General features: G+C 46.8%; 1 protein-coding gene across 1 annotated transcript in view; it reads right to left on the bottom strand.

The window, feature by feature from the left end:
- Window positions 1–1,157: 1,157 nt before the first annotated feature.
- LOC138491098 (probable cation-transporting ATPase 13A4) overlaps window positions 1,158–21,664 on the bottom strand; it is a 1,104,196-nt gene continuing 1,083,689 nt past the window's right edge. Inside the window, exons 28-30 of the mRNA XM_069617413.1 lie at window positions 18,542–18,630; window positions 3,049–3,129; window positions 1,158–2,660 (exon numbers count right to left, since the gene is read on the bottom strand). Coding sequence (XP_069473514.1) covers window positions 2,439–2,660; window positions 3,049–3,129; window positions 18,542–18,630 — 392 coding nt within the window. The 3' untranslated portion in view covers window positions 1,158–2,438. The remainder of the gene's footprint in view (window positions 2,661–3,048; window positions 3,130–18,541; window positions 18,631–21,664) is intronic.

Below are 21,664 nucleotides of genomic sequence, written 5' to 3'. Positions count from 1 at the left end.
GTCTAAGAAGGGCCTGGAGGGAGGGAAGTGTTCCGCCCAGCCCTTGTGAACTGTGAGGCCAAGAGACCTCAGGAGAAGGAAGCAACACCTCTTGGTGTTTTTCCAAGGAGTGTGTATCGTGAAGCCGATCAGAATGAAAGGCCGGGGAAGGGAGTCGTTCCCCTGGCACTGTGAGAACATTGAGAATAAAATACCTGGACAAGGGAGGCATTCTTCAGGAACTCAACAGTGAATCAAAACTATGGTCAATAAGGAATGATGTTTGAGTTTGAACTTTTTGTTTTTAATTGGACCTGAAACATTAAGACACTACAAGCTGGACCTGTGTTTGTTTTCCTCTGAAAGGAACCAAGACCTGGTGAAGGGAGTCATTCTCACAGGCAAAGTTTCCCCTACGATTGGAACTGTGGCTCATTGTCCAGAGGAAGGGAGTCATTTTTCTGGGCTAAGAAGACCCACTGCCCCTTTCCTATAAGTTACAAGTGTGAGGGACAGAAATAGGCCTTTTGACAGGACGGTGGACATTGTGACCCATTTCTTAGTTTCCATTGTAGAGGCAGGGATCCCCCTCTTAGAGTTGGGGAGACATATGTTTCCTCTTTATTTGTGCCTGAATAAAAGTCTTTGCCAATCGCCATGCCACATATTTTGTTGAAATAGTTTTTTGGGACAGCAGGATGAGTGGGCAGGGCTAATCTCAAGAGCAATCTTGGGCACAGCACGGTTCTGGCCAGAGAATGGTGGGTCACAGGCGAGGGTTGGGGGGCTTAGAGGGTATGAAGACACAGGGGTGTGGCTGAGCTCTCCTGCAGTACTGTGCAGGAGGAAGAGCAGCTGGGACACACGTGTGGCTGTGCAGGCAGACTGCACGGAGCACTGTGCACCAAAGCAGCGTCAGACCACGTGATGTGCAAAACAACTCCGGAGTAGTCCAATGAATGCAAAACCCACAAACATCGCCTTAAAAGGCGCAAAGTCACTTACATTAACACATTGTGCATTTTTCTTTTTCATGTCGCCCGCGTTGCCAGTTTCCTGGCCAACCAGATATTCTGTTTCCCGGACCCCCCGCCCCCCTCACTTCTGTTTTGCACATGGTATCCAGTCATATTATGTTCATTAAAAACCTTGAATTGAAAAATAGAGAAGAAAATATGTTGATGTTTTAATTTTTATTTTTTTTAAAATGTCATATTGTAGATTAGTTGTGGAAATAATCTATTCCTTTAAAGAAGATGGGTGGGGTGGTTTGAGTTAGAAGGGAAGGGCAGTAAGAGGGGCTCAGGGGGTGCACCCCTGTAAGTATTTGAGGAACATTATATTGGAAAGAAAACACGTATAAGATCTATGTGGAAAGCACATGAGACACATTGATCAACTGTCCTGTTATACCAGAAGATTCCACTAGATGGCAGAGCACGACAGAAACTCAATATGTTGATTTTAAAATAGGAACGCAAAAGAAAATACATCGGAGTTAATAGGTTGGCGGTGAAGGAAAGGCGAGGTTAAAGTCGGTAAAAAGGCATTTTCGGTATTTTTGTGGGCTAAATTACTTTGTTATTTAATTATGAAAGATATTTTTCCCGGAGTTAAAAAGACATAACCCTTGCGCGCTTTGCTCTCTCTGTCTCTTCTGTAGAGCTCAGGGGTTATTTTACTACATTTGGTGGTGCCTTGTGCCACTAAAATGTACCAAAACCAAAGAAGGGGTAAATAAAATGCCAGATTGTCCGAAGTGAAAAATGTCAGTGAAGGGGGTTTCTTAAAGCTCGCTGGGATCCCCGAGAGAGGTTGTAAACATTGAAACACAAACTGTGCTTGAAATAAGGCCCTTCCCAGCGACTCTGGATAAAAGCGTTGATGGCGCCAGCTCTGCCAGTCACATGGAGTGGAGAGAGGAGCTCCAGAGTGAACTGAACAGTGACAAGGGGTGGGCGAGCAGAGGGGCCCGTGGCTTCCTTCCTGGTGCAGACCCTGCTCCTTAGACTCCAGTTCAGGGCATTGCAGAAACCAGCAGTCAAAGGGTGGTCCAGGGGGAAGGGGCCAGGGCGAGAACTGCTGGCCTGGTGCCTCCTAAACAGAAGGGGGCCAAGGCTTCTCCTCTGCATGGCCCCCACACAGGGCGCCCCTTCCCAGGATCTGGGGGGTTCCCCTTCAGGGCAAGGCGTGCAGGAAAGTGCAGTACGGTTTATAAAGAGGCAGGGGTGCAGGGAGAGGTTCCCCGTGAGGCCCCCTCTTCCATCCTTTGAGTGTATGTGGGGAAGGCCAGAGTTCCGGGGTCCTTCCGTGGGCAACATCTGAGCTACTTTGCTGTGGAGAGGTGCCACGTCACGTGCAGGAGACACTGTGGGTGCTGCCGAGGTGTGAGACCAGGGCCACAGTGGGGTCTCCAGCAGCTCGGCGCAGGGCTCTCCGGGGACCCCTGCAGGCCCCCGTCAGGGAGTCTCTTCATGGTGCTCGTAGGTTGGGTTGGCATAGACCTCCTTGTGCCCGTCCATATAGACGGTGCCCATAAAGGCATAGTCCGTTTTATCCTGCGGGGGCCACTCGGGGTCCTTCGCCAATAGGCGGCGCAACTTCTTGTACTGACTCCTCGACTTGAATCCAACGCAGTCTTTCAGCCTGTTCCAGAGCGCCCGGTTCTCAATCACGGCCTCCTAAAATAGAAACAAAGCGTCATTCATATGTGTGTTGGCAAAAGTCTTCAAGGCACTTCGATCGGCGCGCGGTTACTTGTTACCAGGTGTGTTACATAAAGAGCTCATGGTGAGACATTATGAAGACTGTTTCTTGCAGACCCCGATAATGAGACTGCTCTCCCCCTTGAAAGGTTGATCCAAGACAAGGGCCCCTGAGTTACCACTGCATTACCACTGTTTTTTTACCACACCGCCAAACTCATAAGGAGGCCCATAGAGTCCAAATTATAGTGTACAATTTAAAGTCATGTTGGCGCGACAGGGAATGTGGGTTTCCTCACACGTGGTTTTCATAATGTGGACCCAACATGTTACAGGCGTAAAGGAGGTAGGGAAAATCACTCACCTCTACGGCAAACGACACCAAAAATACCACGAGCAGCATGACGATGATATAACCCCTCCACAGGAGAGGCGAGCAGACGAGCTGTGGGCAGAGAAGGCTTCAATCAGCACACAATGACTAGAACATGAGCATCATTTCTGGGCTTTCTAACTCTATGAAGGCTTGTCCTGGGTTTCTAAGCGCTATCCAAGGGAGACCTCTTGGGCCTGTGAACTAAAGCAGACTCCTCAGAGCCATCATGTGGACTCCAGCAAGTTGCTGTATTCTGTAACATCAAGTTCCATAAGATGAGAGATAGGAAACCCACTGGCACCCATCACCCAGGCAAGGCCACTGCGCCTCAGCGTGGAAGCTTAGCATAGGGCATTCTCTCTCTTACATCACCAGGCTCATGCCGCCAACCCAGGCACTCTACAACACCCCATCGCAGACATGTGCAATTAACCCTGGGCCAAAAATGCCCATAGTAAAAAAGAACAAAACCTCCTTCCAAAGCATTTGACTGCAGAAAGTGCGTTTTATGCTAGGGTCCTTTGTGCACTAGTGCTCACTGCACTTGCACCAATGCAACCTGTATGCACTATTGTCCAAAGAGCACTACCTTCACTGCACATAAGGTGTTCGTTTCACGCCATTTAATCTGTAGTAAATATGTGCATTCTTTGTTTTCAATAAGATTTTGAAGCAACATCTAATGAATATAACATTTATTCTCACGCAAATCAGACAGTGACAAGTAAATAAGATTTCTGTTTTTTTCCAAAGACTGCAACATTTGCTGCTGGTGGCCCTAAGCATCAGTTTCATCGCCTTAGACCCGAACTGCTTCTACTCTCGCCTGGGACGGGTTTACTGAGGAAGAGAACCCATGCCAACAATGACTACATGTTCTTTGGTGGGCTCAGGCTAGAAGGCTTTTTAGGGAGCTAAGAATGTGTCTGGCTGTCTGGTGATGGGGTTGGTACCACATTCCCAAAGAGAAGCAGTTTTGACACCTATGTGCAGCTGGCGGAAACCCCCAGAGATGCATTACTCTCCTCCCATATGCTTCTTGAGGAAGAGAGGGCCTATACTCATCAGATTTGCTTCAGGTTTAATGTATCCACAGCCAAAGAAAGGATACTGTCAAGCATTTGCACAACAGGTTAGATAATAGATCACGTACAGCGGTGGTTAATATTCTGTCCACCTTTCTCCAAAAAGTGGAAGGAATTGGTGATTTGAGATTATTGTGTATATAGCTTTGTATCTAATTTTGTGTGAGGATTAAGATTGTCTGTGAGGATTAAGATCACCTGTGAGGATTAAGATAGATCGTCTATGAGGATTATTGAAAATCGTCTGTGAGGATTAAGATCGTCTGTGAGGATTAAGATCGTCTGTGAGGATTAACATCATCTGTGAGGAGTAAAATCGTCTATGAGGATTATTTAAAATTGTCTGTGAGGATTAAGATCCTCTATGCTGCAGCTGTTATAAAGGGATATTCACTGAATTTCATCAAGATTATCCTGCAGGGATATCTGTGCATTGCCTAATGTGCACCAGCACAGCCCCATAGACATCTTTACAGTGAAACCCGGCCTTTCCCCTCCACCTCTTCTATAATTCTGAGTAAGTGCAACCCCCTGTTCCAGGCAATTTATCTAGAAAACAAGGAGAACAACCCTCAGACCCCAACGCAGGGACAGCCCCACCCCCCTTTGCACCACATGTATAGAAGCATCATCACTTCAGCTGTGCTTCCCTTACCTGTCAGCCTTTTGTCCTCATATGCAAATCTTAAGGCTGTCTGAATGAGTATATATTATTCATGGTTATAAGCATTTCATGTAAGACTGGGTGCTGTGAAAAGTTATATGAGCACCAAACCCAGAATACTAAACCTTTTATTACACACATTTGTCAAAGATCTGAGGTCATTCATATGCTCTCAAAATGATCTTTGATTTTATGCAGAGCAGGCAGGAATCCTGTTAGGTGCTATGGAGCTCCGTTGTGCATCTGCACTGTTGTATACCTCTGTAAAGCACTATGTTGCTTTTCAGAGCTAGGTCTGCACGGTGTCCCCCTCACCTCTTTTCATAGGGGTATTTAAAATAGTACAATTGCAGTGTAGCTGACTGTCCATCCTGGAATGGTAATTGATCTGAAAGTAATGCATTTTGCAATTCTAGGTTTCGAGCTGTGGTCTGTAAGAAAAGTGTGACTTTCCTATTATGACTACGATGTATATTGCAAGTAACCATTAGAGATTAACATTGTAACATTTTTAAAGGAGCCCGTTTACAAAGTTCTAGCAATTAATTTCATTTTTTAAATTGTGCTTTTTGAAAAGAATACACACCCTTTGGTCTCTCGAAGTGGCCTTAATTCCCGAAAAGGGTCATGCTCGGATTCAAACCAATGAACTTCAGTGAGCACCAAAGCAATGTTTCATTTTGCAGGCTGGCCACTGATTGGCTGTTATTGCTACTGAACCTCTACATTTGTTGCAGTATGCACAAACACTAATAATTAACAACACAGAGAAAATATCAAACACAGCTGTAGGCCCTGCATTCTGGTCCTCTGCTACTTACAAGGTCTTTCAGAATCCATGTCCCCCAAACCCCTGCAGGGTCTACCCACATTCTCACCTCTCCAAACATGAAGAAAGTGCCCCCATTGTAATGGCAACATTCTTGTAGGTATCAGCATATGGAAGAGGTGGGAAGGAGTAGTCAGATGAAAATTGGTATGTTTGTTCCCTAATACCTTATGCTTTGGGAACATCTAAAATATTCATAGCTACAGAAGTATCAGTAAAAGAGGCACATTGCCTGAGACAACTTGCACTTTGCCTAAACAGAGGACAATTTCAGGGCCGAACAGCATCCCTAGTATGGATGAACAAGAAAACATCCCAAAGAGAAGATTATTATGTGCAAGCAACAAAGCTGAGTGAAAATAACGATACGATGTACCCAATACGGAAATATGAAAAACCTGGAGTAAATGGAGCAGGAATCAAGATCGAAGAAAATAAGATGCTAAACTTCCAAGGCAAGATTCAAGAAGAGATACGGATATGTTGGGAAAGAGGACAGTTACAAACTGAAGGAATAGTCCTCACTCCTGATGGGTGGGCTGAAGGAGTGTTTGTGTTTAAAGCAAGAGCCATGGCAAGACAATGGGACATACTTGTGATAAACATAGAAAAGGAATGTAAAGATCAATTGCCTAAAATTGTGAGGCTGTTGACTTGAGTCGATGATGAAGAAGGGACCATTGCAGACACTCCCTCTGAAGAATGCATCTCAATGTTCCAGAAAAATGACACAGTGAAAGTGCGAGAAAATCTAAAGTGTGCTTGAATCTTTGATGTACCAGGCATGGATGAAGCAACTGTATTCCTGATGGATCATTATTGGACCTGTGGATCAAGACCACATATAAAGCTGACACCAAAATGGGGAGGAATGTATTCACTGGTACTGGTCAGTTTACCAGCCTTGGTAATTCCAAAGAGTGATCTACAGATTATAGAAATCCTGAAGATGGATGCACACCTGAGGAAGAGATGATCTCTACCTCAAAGACGACAAAAAGAAGAATGACTTCTCAGCAAAATCAGTAGAAGCCTATTATGACATTCCAGATGAGCACAAATTATTCAGCAGAACGGCAGTGATTTTTACATCTATATTCATGCCAGGAATACAAACTGCACCAAACGCCAAGTGGCTCCAGATTACCAGATGGGAGCTACTGCAGACGATTAATACAATAAAGGGATTTAATGTAATAAAGGAGGGAGGCGTGTGTGCCAAGGTCAGCCCTTCTTGCAGTACATTTATACATTCTCATGATGAAAAAAATGGAACTCTGACAGAAGCAATAACTACGCTAACAGACCTGCACACGAAGATGGTGAAGGAAGACGATCCAATTGAAAATGATTGGTTTACATCTTCATTCTCATGGATTCAAACTTGGTTGGCAAATGCTTTCAAGATGCTCGAAACAATACTAGTGTTCGTATTGCTAGGATTCTGTCTCATAAGGATCATCGTGGGACAATGTAAAAAGACAGTCAAGAAACCTATTTGAATAAAGAAAATGATTGACATTGATACTATAACTGGTGAGCAAGTGCAAAGTGTAGACATTATTCATAAGAACATAAAGAAAAGTACCTTAGCACCTCCAGGAGCTAAGTTCTATTATCCTAAAGATAAGAAGAAATATATAGGACGATGGATATTCTGTGCACCAGCAGGAGATTGTCCTCTGATGACCTGGAGTGTGGATGAACATATCAAAATGATGGTCACCTGAGGGGGGTGACAAAGATATGGGTCCCAAAGAAAAGAAAATATGATGAAATGATACAAGACGACAAATCAGGAATTGCAGAAAAGGAGACAAAGAGTTTGGTTGCAAACTCGACCCTAGAGGAGAATGTAGAGAAGCAGGTGGACACCTCTCTGGCCTCCTCGCCCTCAGCACCATCCCCTTGGAATGGCAAAGAGTCACAAGTGGGATCCCGTGCATGAATCCATGCAATATTTCTGTACCACATCGAGTATATGAGAGACGTTTTGCACTCAGGCAACCATTTAGAGTGTACCAACAAGCGGATATAATGGAGGAACATTACCAAGAAGGATGCCCTTTGCCGAGCTGTACGAAATGCAGCCCTGAACAGAATGGATGTACATTAAAACCAAGATTGATGGCAGCAAAAGAATGTAACAAAGAAGGTATAACAACCTATGCTGAAATGATAGGAAAATACTTAAGGATGACGATGTAATTGAAACACCAAGAAACACATTTACCCAATAATACAGTAATCAAGAACACAATGAAGAATAAAGTGACTCACTGATCAATAACTGTCAATGCGCCATAATGCAAGGTAGAAAGAACATATAGAAGCTTGCTTATAGAGGTATATATTAAACATTTAGGGCAACCATAAGAAGAGGACAGGCGAATGCTTATGTCAATTAACCCAGCTACCTCAAAATAGGAGCCCAGCATCCTGATGTGAAAAGACGATGAAAGGCTGTTTTTTCCCCTTGCTAAATAAAGGAGTGCATTGGCCTTGGACCAAGGATACTATTTCGAGAGATGAAGGCAAAGTACAACGTGAGTCCAATGAGCAGATCATGTGCAATAGACATATTTCTCAAGATTAGGAGGAATTTACAGACGCCAACTATTTGACAATTAAAAGTGTATAAAGTTTATATGGGATAGAGTGAGCAAGTCTCTAAAGGCCAAGAGGGGCAACTACATCCAGTATAACTGAATCAAATACAGTTAAATACACGGTCAAAATGGACAAATCCATGGTCTCTTAACAAGTGACGAGCTCACAAACAAGGGCTACTCATTAGGCTTGAAACTAAGATAATGGTGTGTCTATACACCCTTGAATGTTCCAAGACAGTGCAGACTGGCTAGTGCAATATTCAAACATAGGACACTGGCATGAGGCCTAACAATGAGAGAGGGTTGACTAATTGGCAAAACAAGGGTAGAGCTGACGTATCTCAAAGCATCTGGGTTTCGCTTCCATGTATGTGCTGCCTGCGAGCCGAATGTCCAAGGTTGGATTTGGGTTGCCAACCAATCAGAAAAGCCTGTCATGCACTTTTACATACAATGTTGCAGTTACCAACCTGTTGACATATTCTCTGCTTTAATCAGTATACTACGTATGTAGAAGTAGCTCAGGCGTGTCCTACAGACAAGGAGCCGCAAATGAGAGACTAACATTCATGTATTCTATATGCAGACATGTTCCCCATATCCAATCCCCCCCAATACGTTTTTGTAATATGCCACGTAGGATGACATCATAGATGACGCATCTAACATTATATAAATTAAGTATAATCAAGAAGACGTGATCCTGCATGCATCGAGTTGATGAATGACGATTAACCCTGCTTTCCTCCATTGAGATAACAGCAGTCTTTTACCATCTTCTCTGAGTCTCTCTGGTTATTTCGTGTAAGACATTTTATCAGTAATTCCATCTTGGACACCGAGCCATCATGGTGCTAGAGCACAGTTTCTTGATGTGTTTTCCATTTACTGCTCAGCTTATAGACATGCCAAGTGCAGTTGAGTGAAACAAAGTGGGTTGTGGATCTGGCATGTAGTCTTTCTCCCTAGGGGAGCGTCGGTCAATGTTATTTGGTGTTGTATAGGCAAGCCATTTGGTGGGCGTTTGAGCAGTGCTTCTAGCATTGGTGTTGCGCCTGTAGAAATGTTCCTTCCAGGGATTCCCCAAGGTCACTTTGCTGAGGTTGTATGCGGAACTTTGGGCATCTTGAAGGTGCTGATGCTGACAATGCTTTAGGGTTCGGGGTATCTTATTTGAGGTTGAATGAGTGCAACTTTACTGTGGAAACACCTTCGCTCCCCCTTTGTGGGGTGCAGGTGTGGTTTTTATATTGATATGGGTGGGGCTGAGGTAGGGGTACAATAAATGGGGGGCAGGGTTTGGTTATCATTCATCCACGGAATAGCACTCCAGCAAGACTCCAGCTTAGTCTTGTACCAGCCCAATTCCTCCCTGGATTAGAATATAGTGTGTATTTTAGGTGTAGTACGCTATTAATACTAGTAATAAATAGCATTAATGTTCTTTTTGTGAAGCAACGGTTGTAGCATAATGTAATTTGGTTTTTTGTAAGGTTTACTTTAAACCTGATATCAAACAATAAATTCATTAGATTCAGTGGGAAGGTCGAGCACATGGCGGACTACAGTTGCCTGGTCCTAGCGTTCATGTCTGGCTGCATATTGCAGCAGGTCGTGCACATGGCTGACTACAGTTGCCTGGTCCTAGCATTCATACCTGGCTGTCTATTCCAGCAGTCGAGCACATGGCGGACTACAGTTGCCTGGTCCTAGCGTTCATGTCTGGCTGCATATTGCAGCAGGTCGTGCACATGGCTGACTACAGTTGCCTGGTCCTAGCGTTCATGTCTGGCTGCATATTGCAGCAGGTCGTGCACATGGCTGAGGCTGACTACAGTTTCCTGGTCCTAGCGTTCATGTCTGGCTGCATATTGCAGCAGGTCGTGCACATGGCTGAGGCTGACTACAGTTTCCTGGTCCTAGCGTTCATGTCTGGCTGCATATTGCAGCAGGTCGTGCACATGGCTGAGGCTGACTACAGTTTCCTGGTCCTAGCGTTCATGTCTGGCTGCATATTGCAGCAGGTCGTGCACATGGCTGACTACAATTGCCTGGTCCTAGCGTTCATGTCTGGCTGCATATTGCAGCAGGTCGTGCACATGGCTGAGGCTGACTACAGTTTCCTGGTCCTAGCGTTCATGTCTGGCTGTCTATTCCAGCAGTCGAGCACATGGCTGACTACAATTGCCTGGTCCTAGCGTTCATACCTGGCTGCATATTGCAGCAGGTCGTGCACATGGCTGACTACAGTTGCCTGGTCCTAGCATTCATACCTGGCTGCATATTGCAGCAGGTCGTGCACATGGCTGACTACAGTTGCCTGGTCCTAGCATTCATACCTGGCTGTCTATTCCAGCAGTCGAGCACATGGCTGACTACAATTGCCTGGTCCTAGTTCATGTCTGGCTGCATATTGCAGCAGGTCGTGCACATGGCTGAGGCTGACTACAGTTTCCTGGTCCTAGCGTTCATGTCTGGCTGCATATTGCAGCAGGTCGTGCACATGGCTAACTACAATTGCCTGGTCCTAGCGTTCATACCTGGCTGCATATTGCAGCAGGTCGTGCACATGGCTGAGGCTGACTACAGTTTCCTGGTCCTAGCGTTCATGTCTGGCTGCATATTGCAGCAGGTCGTGCACATGGCTGACTACAATTGCCTGGTCCTAGCGTTCATGTCTGGCTGCATATTGCAGCAGGTCGTGCACATGGCTGAGGCTGACTACAGTTTCCTGGTCCTAGCGTTCATGTCTGGCTGTCTATTCCAGCAGTCGAGCACATGGCTGACTACAATTGCCTGGTCCTAGCGTTCATACCTGGCTGCATATTGCAGCAGGTCGTGCACATGGCTGAGGCTGACTACAGTTTCCTGGTCCTAGCGTTCATGTCTGGCTGCATATTGCAGCAGGTCGTGCACATGGCTAACTACAATTGCCTGGTCCTAGCGTTCATACCTGGCTGCATATTGCAGCAGGTCGTGCACATGGCTGAGGCTGACTGCAGTTTCCTGGTCCTAGCGTTCATGTCTGGCTGCATATTGCAGCAGGTCGTGCACATGGCTGACTACAGTTGCCTGGTCCTAGCGTTCATGTCTGGCTGCATATTGAAAGCTCATTGGCTGCATTGCTAAATGGATGTGTGCTATTGTATATCATTTAAAGCTTCACTCCATAATTTGTCACCAGACAAAGCATGTTTAGATAAATACTTTAAAGTACTGGCTATTAAAAGCTGTTAAGTGGGGAAGCTGAGCCCTGGCTAGTGCGAAAAGCCCTCATCCTTGGGTCTGGTTTCGGACAAGAGATGGGAAATGAGTTGCTGTCTGGCTTTGTCATGACTTATGCTCCCTGACTTCTGGCTTTGTCATGACTTATGCTCCCTGGACTGGCCAGCTTCATCATGACGTATGCTCCCAGACGTCCGGCTTTGCCAAGACTTATGCTCCCAGACTTCTGACTTTATCATGACTTATGCTCGCTGGACTGTCTGGCTTTGTCATGACTTATGCTCTCTGATTTCTGGTTTTGACATGACTTATGCTCCTTGACTGCCAGCTTTTCCATGACTTATGCTTGCTGCACTGTCCGGCTTTATCCTGATTTATGGTCCCTTATTTCCAGCTTTGCCATGACTTATGCTCCCTGATGTCCGGCTTTTTCATGACTTAGGGTCCCTGATGTCCGGCGTTGCCATGACTGACACGGTGGTGGCATGGTGATTGGCAAAGACTTTTAATTATGTACCAATAAAGTGGAAACCTCTCTCTCCTTAACTCTAAGAGGGGATTCCCTGGCTCTACTAAGGAATCAGTCAGAATGTCCAAGTAAATGAAATGCCTACTTCTGTCCCTCACACTTGTAACTAATAAGAATACAGTTGTGGATCTTCCTGGTCCAGAAGAATGACTCCCTTCTTCTGGACAATGAGCCACAATTCCAATCATAAGAGGAAATGTTGTCTGTGAGAATGACTCCCTTCTCTGGGTCTTGGTTCCTTTCCCAGGGAAACAAACAAAGTTCCAGCTTGTGGTGCTGTAAGAATTTCAGTTCCAATTCAAAAGAAGAAGTTCCACCTCAACCATCATTCCCTATTGACAATAGTTTTGTGTCACTCTTGGGTCCCTGGGGAATGCCTCCCTGCTCTGGGTATTCTATTCTCAATGTTCCCACAATGCCAGGGGAATTATTGCCTTCCCTGGCCTTCCTTCTGATTGGCTTCACGATACTCAATCTTCGGGGAAACCACCAGGAGGTATTACTTTCTTCTCCTGAGGTTTCATGATTTCAACGTTCACAAGGGCTGGGCTGAATGACTCCCTTCCACCAGTCCCTTGCACTTCAGCATACTGTTTACACTGCCAGCGGGAATGCCTCCATTCCTCTCTCTCACAATACACAATCTTCAGGAGAAACCAACAGGAGAGATTGCTTTCTTCTCCTGAGAATTATTGGTTCCATAGTTTAGAAGGGCTGGGTGGAAGTACTCCCTTCCGCCAAGCCCTTCTTTGACTTTAACACACAGTTCAGACTGCCAGCAGGAAGATCTCCCTTTCCCTGGCTTCTTTTCCCCTTTTTGTTTTTTTGGAATGCCTCTCTTCCCCTGGTTTACTTCACACTTCTAAATGTTCACACTTCACACGAGTTCCCAGTCTTATGTGTGTGGTTCCCAGACCTGTGTATTCTTCCGGTCTTTGTGCAGTAGTCCTGGTTCACTATCCTGCCAAGTACTGTGACTATGAAAGTGATTTGGCTTGATCTCCATAAAAGGGTGTGGGTCCAAGTCCCATGTACAACTGCTTATCAGCCATTCTAGAGACCCACCAACCGCCATTAAAAACCAGGTACCTTAGGGGGCTTGCCGCTGTTCTTCGGTTGGTTGCGGGTATCCTTCTGTGTCCTTTTGGGCATCTCATGGCCCCTGCTACTTTCTGGTGTGCTGCAGCATCTCTGCAGCATTTTGTTCCTAGCTGGCTGCGTGTCTGCTCCTGTTGTCTGGGCTTCTCCACGGCTCCAGTCTGTCTCTCCATGGCTAACCGGATAGGGACAGTTCTTCCTGCAGGGCAGTGTCCCAAGCAACGACTTCTCCTTTTCTCCGCTCCGGCCTGCTTCCCGTCTCGCAGTTTCTCCAGGGAGTGTTTCTCTCCCTTTCCTGGGTTCCCTCTTCAGTTTTGAATGGGCTTTGCACAATCGGGTTTCAAGAGAAACTAGACTGCTCATTCAGGTTCTCCTAAGTGCTCTCTATGCTTCCAGCGAGTCAAATTGCCTCTACCTGGTCACAGTACTCAAGGGATGCCTGCTCCTCGAGTCCACACTCTTCCTCGTCCCAGTACTTCCTATATTAGTGGTGTGACCATAACATATAGGAACACTAAGGAAAGTGTTGGTGGTAGGAAGGTGTGTTAGGTTTAGGTGGGCTATGGGTATACCATGTTTTCTCCGGGTCATCACTAATCCCATAGGGGCTTCCCTCCCCATGAGATCCACCCGGTGAGTACCACCCCCAGGAGGACTATCAGGTAGCGGCCTCACCCCCCTGGCCTCATGGGACGGGTCTCCTACCAGGGGAGAAGTGACGACATCTGGGGATTCATCACAGCACATGACTTATGCTCCCCGACTTCCGGCTGTGTCATGGCTTATGCTCCCTGACCTCCGGCTGTGTCATGGTTTATGCTCCCTGACCCCCAGCTGTGTCATGACTTATGCTCCCTGACTTCCGTCTGTCATTACTTATGCTCCCTGACTTCTGGCTTTGTCATGACTGATGCTCACTGACTTCTGGCTTTGTCATCAATTATGTTCCCTGACTTCCGGCTGTCATGACTTATGCTCCCTGACTTCTGGCTTCGTCATGACTGATGCTCACTGACTTCTGGCTTTGTCATGAATTATGCTCCCTGACTTCCGGCTGTCATGATTTATGCTCCCTGACTTGCGGCTTTGTCATGACTGATGCTCACTGACTTGCGGCTGTGTCATGAATTATGCTCCCTGACTTCCGGCTGTGTCATGACTTATGCTTCCTGACTTCTGGCTGTGTCATGACTGATGCTCACTGACTTCTGGCTTTGTCATGATTTATGCTCCCTGACTTCCGGCTGTCATGACTTATGCTCCCTGACTTCTGGCTGTGTCATGACTTATGCTCCCTGACTTCTGGATGTCATGATTGATGCTCAGTGACCTGCGGCTGTGTCATGAATTATGCTCCCTCACTTCCGGCTGTGTCATGACTTATGCTTCCTGACTTCTGGCTGTGTCATGACTTATGCTCCCTGACTTCCGGCTGTGTCATGACTTATGCTCCCTGACTTCCAGCTGCGTCATGACTTATGCTCCCTGTCCACAGCAGATCTCTTGGTTCATAAGCTCTCGCTGCATTTAATGAACCTCATTGTAGCATCAGACTCGTCATTCTGAAATAGCGATAATACGGGGTGTGTGTGAAACCCGAGGGCATTCTCACATTTTTTCCTCCAACATCCACTGCTCAGGTGGCCAGTGAAAGGCCATCACTTTTGGATGCTGACCCTGGGGGTGGATATGCGAGGGAGGATCACCTGGGTGGAGGAGTCTTGGGGAATGGAGGGACACGGTATGCCCATTCCATTTTCATAATGATCATTCAGTCCCAGAAGCCTTTATAGTGTGCTGTCAACACCTTCCCTTCCCTTCCCTTCCTTCTTAAATAATCCTCAGAAATACCATCATTATAGAGAGACAAAGAAGAGATCAATTAGGAGAACACCTCCTTATATGGGTAGGATAAGCCTACATCAATCCCCTATTGTTAATCAAGAGAAATATCAGAGCCATAACAAAACAGCGAAGAAATAACTGAGAATGAGGCACGTTTCCATTCAGTCTTTTCCTCTTTCACACACACAAAATGCCCCACACTTCTCATTCCTTAAAGAATGGGACGAGGAGGAGGCAACTGGGAGTTATGCACACTTCCATTCATTCACTCCACTTTGGTACTGGGACGAGGAAGAGGACTACGGAGCAATACTATTACAATGGCCAGGCATGTCCCACCGATAAAGTGGTCAAGCAAAGGATTAGCATATGTAACCAATTAGAAGGCTACAGGTGCATATAATGAGAAACCCGCCTGGTGAGAGAAACCTGCCTGGTGGGAAGGACGTGGTGACCCGATGTGGAGCAAGCTGAAGAGGGGTTGGCGAAAAAGGATGCTGTGTGCTGCTGAGAAAGGAGAGAGACGCTGAGGCCCAAATGTGCCACAAGAGGGTCTAAGCACCTGCAAGCCCCAGAGCTGTGTGTCCACAGCAGCAGCTGTGGGTCAAAGAAGACGCCCTGGTGCCACCGGCCGCTACAACAAGCCATAGGGGAGCAAGTGAAAGCCGACAAAGAAAGAAGAAGCCCAGAGGAGTAGACGCACACCTTTCAGCAAAAGAAGGGGAACATCCAGACCAGGGCGCTCCAAGGGCTGGAATCGGGCAGATGGAAATGCCGATCAAACAGAAATGTATAACAATTTGGTTAGAGGACAGAATGGAAGAATTTGTGAATACCCAACAAGCTGCAATAAGAATACCGGACTAAAGAAAAGATATGAAAAGTTTATGAAATACTGTACGAGTGAAAATAAAGTGATGTGCATTTATGAACGCAGTGAGAGCCAGTAAGGATCACTGTTGAACCAAGTGGGAAACAAGTGATAAGCACTAATGGACAATGTGAAAGCAAGGTGGTGGAAAGGAATAAACACCACAGTGTGAGTTGTGTGAAATTGACATTGTGGCAGAGTCATAGAGTGCCAAGGAAAGCCAAAAGCATCACAAATTGCCAAGGGATATCGGTTGCGTGACCTGTAATGGGTGGACCGTATGGTTCAACAATGGCGCCTAGACCGAGGATACCCCTACTTGGAAATATCCCAGGAAAGTCAAGATACAGAAGGTGTCTTGTATAATAAGTGCTGAAGTGATTGAAGAAGGTAATAATCTGTGTGAACTAATGAAAAGCCTGAAGGGTTACACAGTTGAATAGGCATTATTATTGAAAGCTGAGAGATTTGAATTGACTGTGGTCTTGAAGCTGGACGAGCTGCCTTCTTGGGAAGGGAACCCTGGGGTCTGTGGGAACTGTGTTGAACTTTGGAAAGGGAACCTTGGGATCTGTGGGAACTGTGTTAAACTTGGGGAAGGGAACCCTGGGGTTTGTGGGAACTGTGTTGAACTCAGGACTCAGGAAAGGGATCCATGGGGTCTGTGGGAACTGGGTTGAACTTGGGGAAGGGAACCCTGGGGTCTGTGGGAACTGTGTTGAACCTGGGGACAGGGACCCTGGGGTCTGTGGCAACTGTGTTGAACTTGGAGAAGGGAACCCTGGGGTCTGTGGGAACTGTGCTAAACTTGGGGAAGGGAACCCTGGGGCCTGTGGAAACTGTGTTGAACTTGGGGAAGAGAACCCTGGGGTCTGTGGGAACTGTGTTGAACTTGGATAAGGGAACCCTGGGGTCTGTGGGAACTGTGCTGAACTTGGGGGAAGGGAACCCTGGGGCCTGTGGGAACTGTTTTGAACTTGGAGAAGGGAACCCTGGGGTCTGTGGGAACTGTGCTGAACTTGGGGAAGGGATCTCTGGGGCCTGTGGGAACTGTGTTGAACTTGGGGAAGAGAACCCTGGGGTCTGTGGGAACTGTGCCGAACTTGGGGAAGGGAACCTTGGGATCTGTGGGAACTGTGTTGAACTTGGGGAAGGGAACCCTGGGGTCTGTGGGAACTGTGTTGATCTTGGGGAAGGGAACCCTGGAATCTGTGGGAACTGTGCTGAACTTGGGGAAGGGAACCCTGGAATCTGTGGGAACTGTGTTGAACTTGGGGAAGGAATCCCTGGGGTCTGTGAGAACTGTGTTGAACTTTGGGAAAGGAACCCCGGGGTCTGTGGGAACTGTGCTGAACTTGGGGAAGGGAACCCTGGGCCCTGTGGGAACTGTGTTGAACTTGGGGAAGAGAACCCTGGGGCCTGTGGGAACTGTGTTGAACTTGGGGAAGAGAACCCTGGGGTCTGTGGGAACTGTGTCGAACTTGGAGAAGGGAACCATTGGGTCTGTGGGAACTGTGCTGAACTTGGGGAAGGGAACCCTGGGGCCTGTGGGAACTGTATTGAACTTGGGGAAGAGAACCCTGGGGTCTGTGGGAACTGTGTCGAACTTGGGGAAGGGAACCTTGGGATCTGTGGCGACTGTGTTGAACTTGGGGAAGGGAACCCTCAGGTCTGTGGGAACTGTGTTGATCTTGGGGAAGGGAACCCTGGAATCTGTGGGAACTGTGTTGAACTTGGGGAAGGGAACCCTGGAATCTGTGGGAACTGTGTTGAACTTGGGGAAGGAATCCCTGGGGTCTGTGGGAACTGTGTTGAACTTTGGGAAAGGAACCCCGGGGTCTGTGGGAACTGTGCTGAACTTGGGGAAGGGAACCCTGGGGCCTGTGGGAACTGTTTTGAACTTGGAGAAGGGAACCCTGGGGTCTGTGGGAACTGTGCTGAACTTGGGGAAGGGAACCCTGGGCCCTGTGGGAACTGTGTTGAACTTGGGGAAGAGAACCCGGGGGCCTGTGGGAACTGTGTTGAACTTGGGGAAGAGAACCCTGGGGTCTGTGGGAACTGTGTCGAACTTGGAGAAGGGAACCATTGGGTCTGTGGGAACTGTGCTGAACTTGGGGAAGGGAACCCTGGGGCCTGTGGGAACTGTGTTGAACTTGGGGAAGAGAACCCTGGGGTCTGTGGGAACTGTGTCGAACTTGGGGAAGGGAACCTTGGGATCTGTGGGAACGGTGTTGAACTTGGGGAAGGGAACCCTCAGGTCTGTGGGAACTGTGTTGATCTTGGGGAAGGGAACCCTGGAATCTGTGGGAACTGTGTTGAACTTGGGGAAGGGGAAGCTCAAAAGCAATCCAGGAGCTGGAAGAAGCTCAGAGCTTTATTTGGAATACTGTTTCTTTTCTTGCTGACATCCGTACACATTGTATATCTTTAGTTGTGAGGACAAGTATAGGTTTTGGACACAGACTTTTGAGTTGAACTTAATGACACAGACTGTCCTTAGTTTCTTTCGGTAGGGAAATCCCACTTTAGCATAGGGCAAGGTAGGCCTTCCACCATCCTGACATTTAGAATAAACCTTTTCATAGAAAAGTGAATCTGTAGTCTGTGTCTTATTTCATGATGCCTATACAGCTGTAAGATTCTAGTCTGGAGGCCCTTCACAAGATGGTGCAGTTTATTGTGAAACACAAAATATTTTTTCCTAATTCACCGCTGTCACTTACATCCATGGATATGTACAATTGTTCAATGTTGGCGAAGACGAAGAAGATGCAGACCGCAAGCTGCACCACCAGGGTACCCACAAAAATATCTGGAAAAGAACGTTTCAGCATTGGTTATCATTATCATCAGTGAGAGGTCAATTGCCAATCAATAGACACAGAGGTATGGAGTTTTACATTAATTTTCGTAGGCTGATGATATTTAAACACAAGCAAGACGCCTCTGAGGATGGAAAGAAAGAGATTTACATCCAGACACGTCCTCATCACACCATCACAAAAGCTGGCCATCTCCCAGCTTAATCTTCACACAGAATCTGTTGGTTGTCTCCATGACCATCAGTCTGGCTTCAGAGCTGCCAGAAGCATGGAAACTGCTCTCCTGAACATCCATGAAGGCCTGCTCTCCAATCTTGACTGCAATACCCCGTGTCCTCATCTTACTTGATCCCTCTTCTGCCTTTGACACTGTCAACCATGCGATCCTGCTCAACCGTCTCCGTGAAAACCTGGGTATCACCGATCAGGCCCTGGCATGGCTGACCTTTTTATATTTTTTATTTTATATGTTATGTTACTTTGCATTTACATAGCGCCTTATGTACCATTGGTATGGTCTGAAGGCGCTGGTAGGTTGAACGCCCTTGGGAAATGGAACTCAAGTCAGTAGAGAGAGTAGAGCGAGACAAAGGTGCGTGTGAGCACCGGATATGTGTGCAGCTGGTGTGGCGTTCGTGTGATAGCTGCTTCTTAACGGTAGGTGTGGTGGTTGAGAGATCAAGAGTAAGTGTTCGTTCTGGCAGGATTTATCCAGACCGAAAGTGGCTGCGTTAGGCCTGAGGAGAACGCCTGGGCGGGGGGTGTGTAACCAGCAGTGTTTACATAGAGTGATGGGGAGTATGCGGTAGATGTTGGTATGAGAACAGTTATACCGAATGGTGTCATAGTATCTCTGTGTTCTAGTTGAATGGGGGTGTAAAGAAGCGAGTAAGCGTGGTGATGTGTTATGATGGGTTACATGCTCTTTCAAATGTTCCATGCACTCCAAACTATTCCATGTAAGGCATGCAATTCTATGCGGTCCAATCCGTGTCATGCACTCCAGTCCGCGCCATGCACTCCAGTCCGCTCCATGCACTCCAGTCTGCCCCACGAACTCCATTCCGCACCACGCACTCCAGTCCGCTCCACGCACTCCAGTCCGCTCCACGCACTCCAGTCCGTTTCATGCATTTGAATCTGTTCTATTCAATCCAATCCGTTCTGTGTATTCTAAGTTGTTTTATGCACTTCATCCACATATTTCACCCTTACCATCTACATACTTCATCTGTTCCATCCACATATTTCACATGTTTCATCCACATATGTCACCCGTTTCATCCACATACGTCACCAGTTTCATCCATATACGTCACCCATTCCATCCACATACTTCACCCGTTCCGTCCGCTCTACGCATTCACCGACTCTACGTACTCATCCGCTCTGCTCAGTCCTCTGTTCTACGCACTCTTTCGCTCAAGGCACTCATCCGCTCTACATGCACTCCGCACTCAACCGGTCTACGCACTCATCCGCTCTACGCAACTCATCCGCTCTATGCAACTCATCCGCTCTACGCAACTCATCCGCTCTACGCAACACATCCGCTCTACGCAACACATCTGCTCTAGGCACTCGTCCGCTCTAGGCACTTGCACGCTCTAAACATTCACCTGCTCTATGCACTCACCCGCTCTACACACTCACCCACTCTACGCACTCACTCACTCTACGCACTCACTCGCTCTTACACACCCCTCCTCTCTTACGCACCCCTCCTGTCTTACGCTCCCCTCCTCTCTTACGCACTCATTTGTGCATACGCACTCGTCTGCTCCATACACTCGTCGGCTCTACCCACTAGTCTGGTCGACGTAGTCATCCAGTCATTCACTCTACACACTCCTCCATTCTTACACACTCTTCCGCTCTGCGCACTCTTCCGCTCTGCTCACCCATCACGCTCTGCTCACCTATCCGCTCTGCTCACCCATTCGCTCCCCACACTCATCCGTTCCCCACACTCATCCGCTCTGCGTACTCATCCGACCCACGCACTCATCCGCTCCCCGCACTCATCCGCTCTATGCATTCATCTGCTATATGCACTCGTAAGCTCTACAAAGTTGTTCGCTCATACGCAGTCATCCGCTCTATACACTCATCCACTCTATACACTCATCCGCTCTATACACTCATCCGCTCTTTAGTTAATAGACCCTCAATTTTCTCTAAGTAGGTAATTAATGCATGCAACAGTTTATTGCTTGAGACTGCGAACATCGTCCACCAGTCCTCGCCATATAGTGATGTCCTCGCATTTATGCCGGTACCCAAGTGCCGAGTTCTTAATATCCTAAGTGCAGTGCAATAGAGCTTTAAGTTTTTTAAATATTTTTATTTTTTTATTTGTTTTGGCTCGATGAGCCAAAACAAAAGATAAAATAGATACAAACAATTTACAAAATCTCTTTGTAGATATACAAAAAAAAAAAGAAAAAAAAAATGTTTTCTCCTTTTTGCCAACTCTGCCACTTTTCTAGGCATTTGTACTTTTCGGTTTTATATTCTCACATACCGTCTGGGTGCACAATGTTGTAGTGAACTGTTTTCCTGGACTATATAGATTAAACCTTTATTTCACAAGTGGTTAGCACCTGGATGGCTGCTAATGTCAACACGGCATTGGTGCCAGAAATAAGTCTATCCCACAAAAAGTCTGATATAATGTCCTCCTCTCTGCGCACGAAGTTCCTGAATAGTCTTGACCGATGTTTCCATGAGCCTTCACAGTCAATTAGTAAATGCCTTATTGTTTGTTTGGCTGGGTTTATCCATATCGAACACAGTTTTTTTGCCTTGTCCCCTTGGTTTCGCTTTTCTAAAACTACCCCGCAATGGACCAAATTTAATCTCATTCTGAGGAGGTTTGAACACAACTTTCTATTTGGGAATTTCATTAAAGTAGCATGAAAGACACCCAAGTTCCTTTTCCCCCCTCAAGAACGCACTTTGAACTGGGTCAGATCTAACATTCTCTACTGTTTCGATCTAGTCTAAGAGTTCCAGTTTTTTTTA

The sequence above is a fragment of the Ambystoma mexicanum genome, chromosome 10, assembly GCF_040938575.1.
Source record: "Ambystoma mexicanum isolate Mex_15411 chromosome 10, UKY_AmexF1_1, whole genome shotgun sequence".
NCBI lineage: Eukaryota > Metazoa > Chordata > Amphibia > Caudata > Ambystomatidae > Ambystoma > Ambystoma mexicanum.
This window is presented reverse-complemented; position numbering and strand designations above follow the sequence as displayed.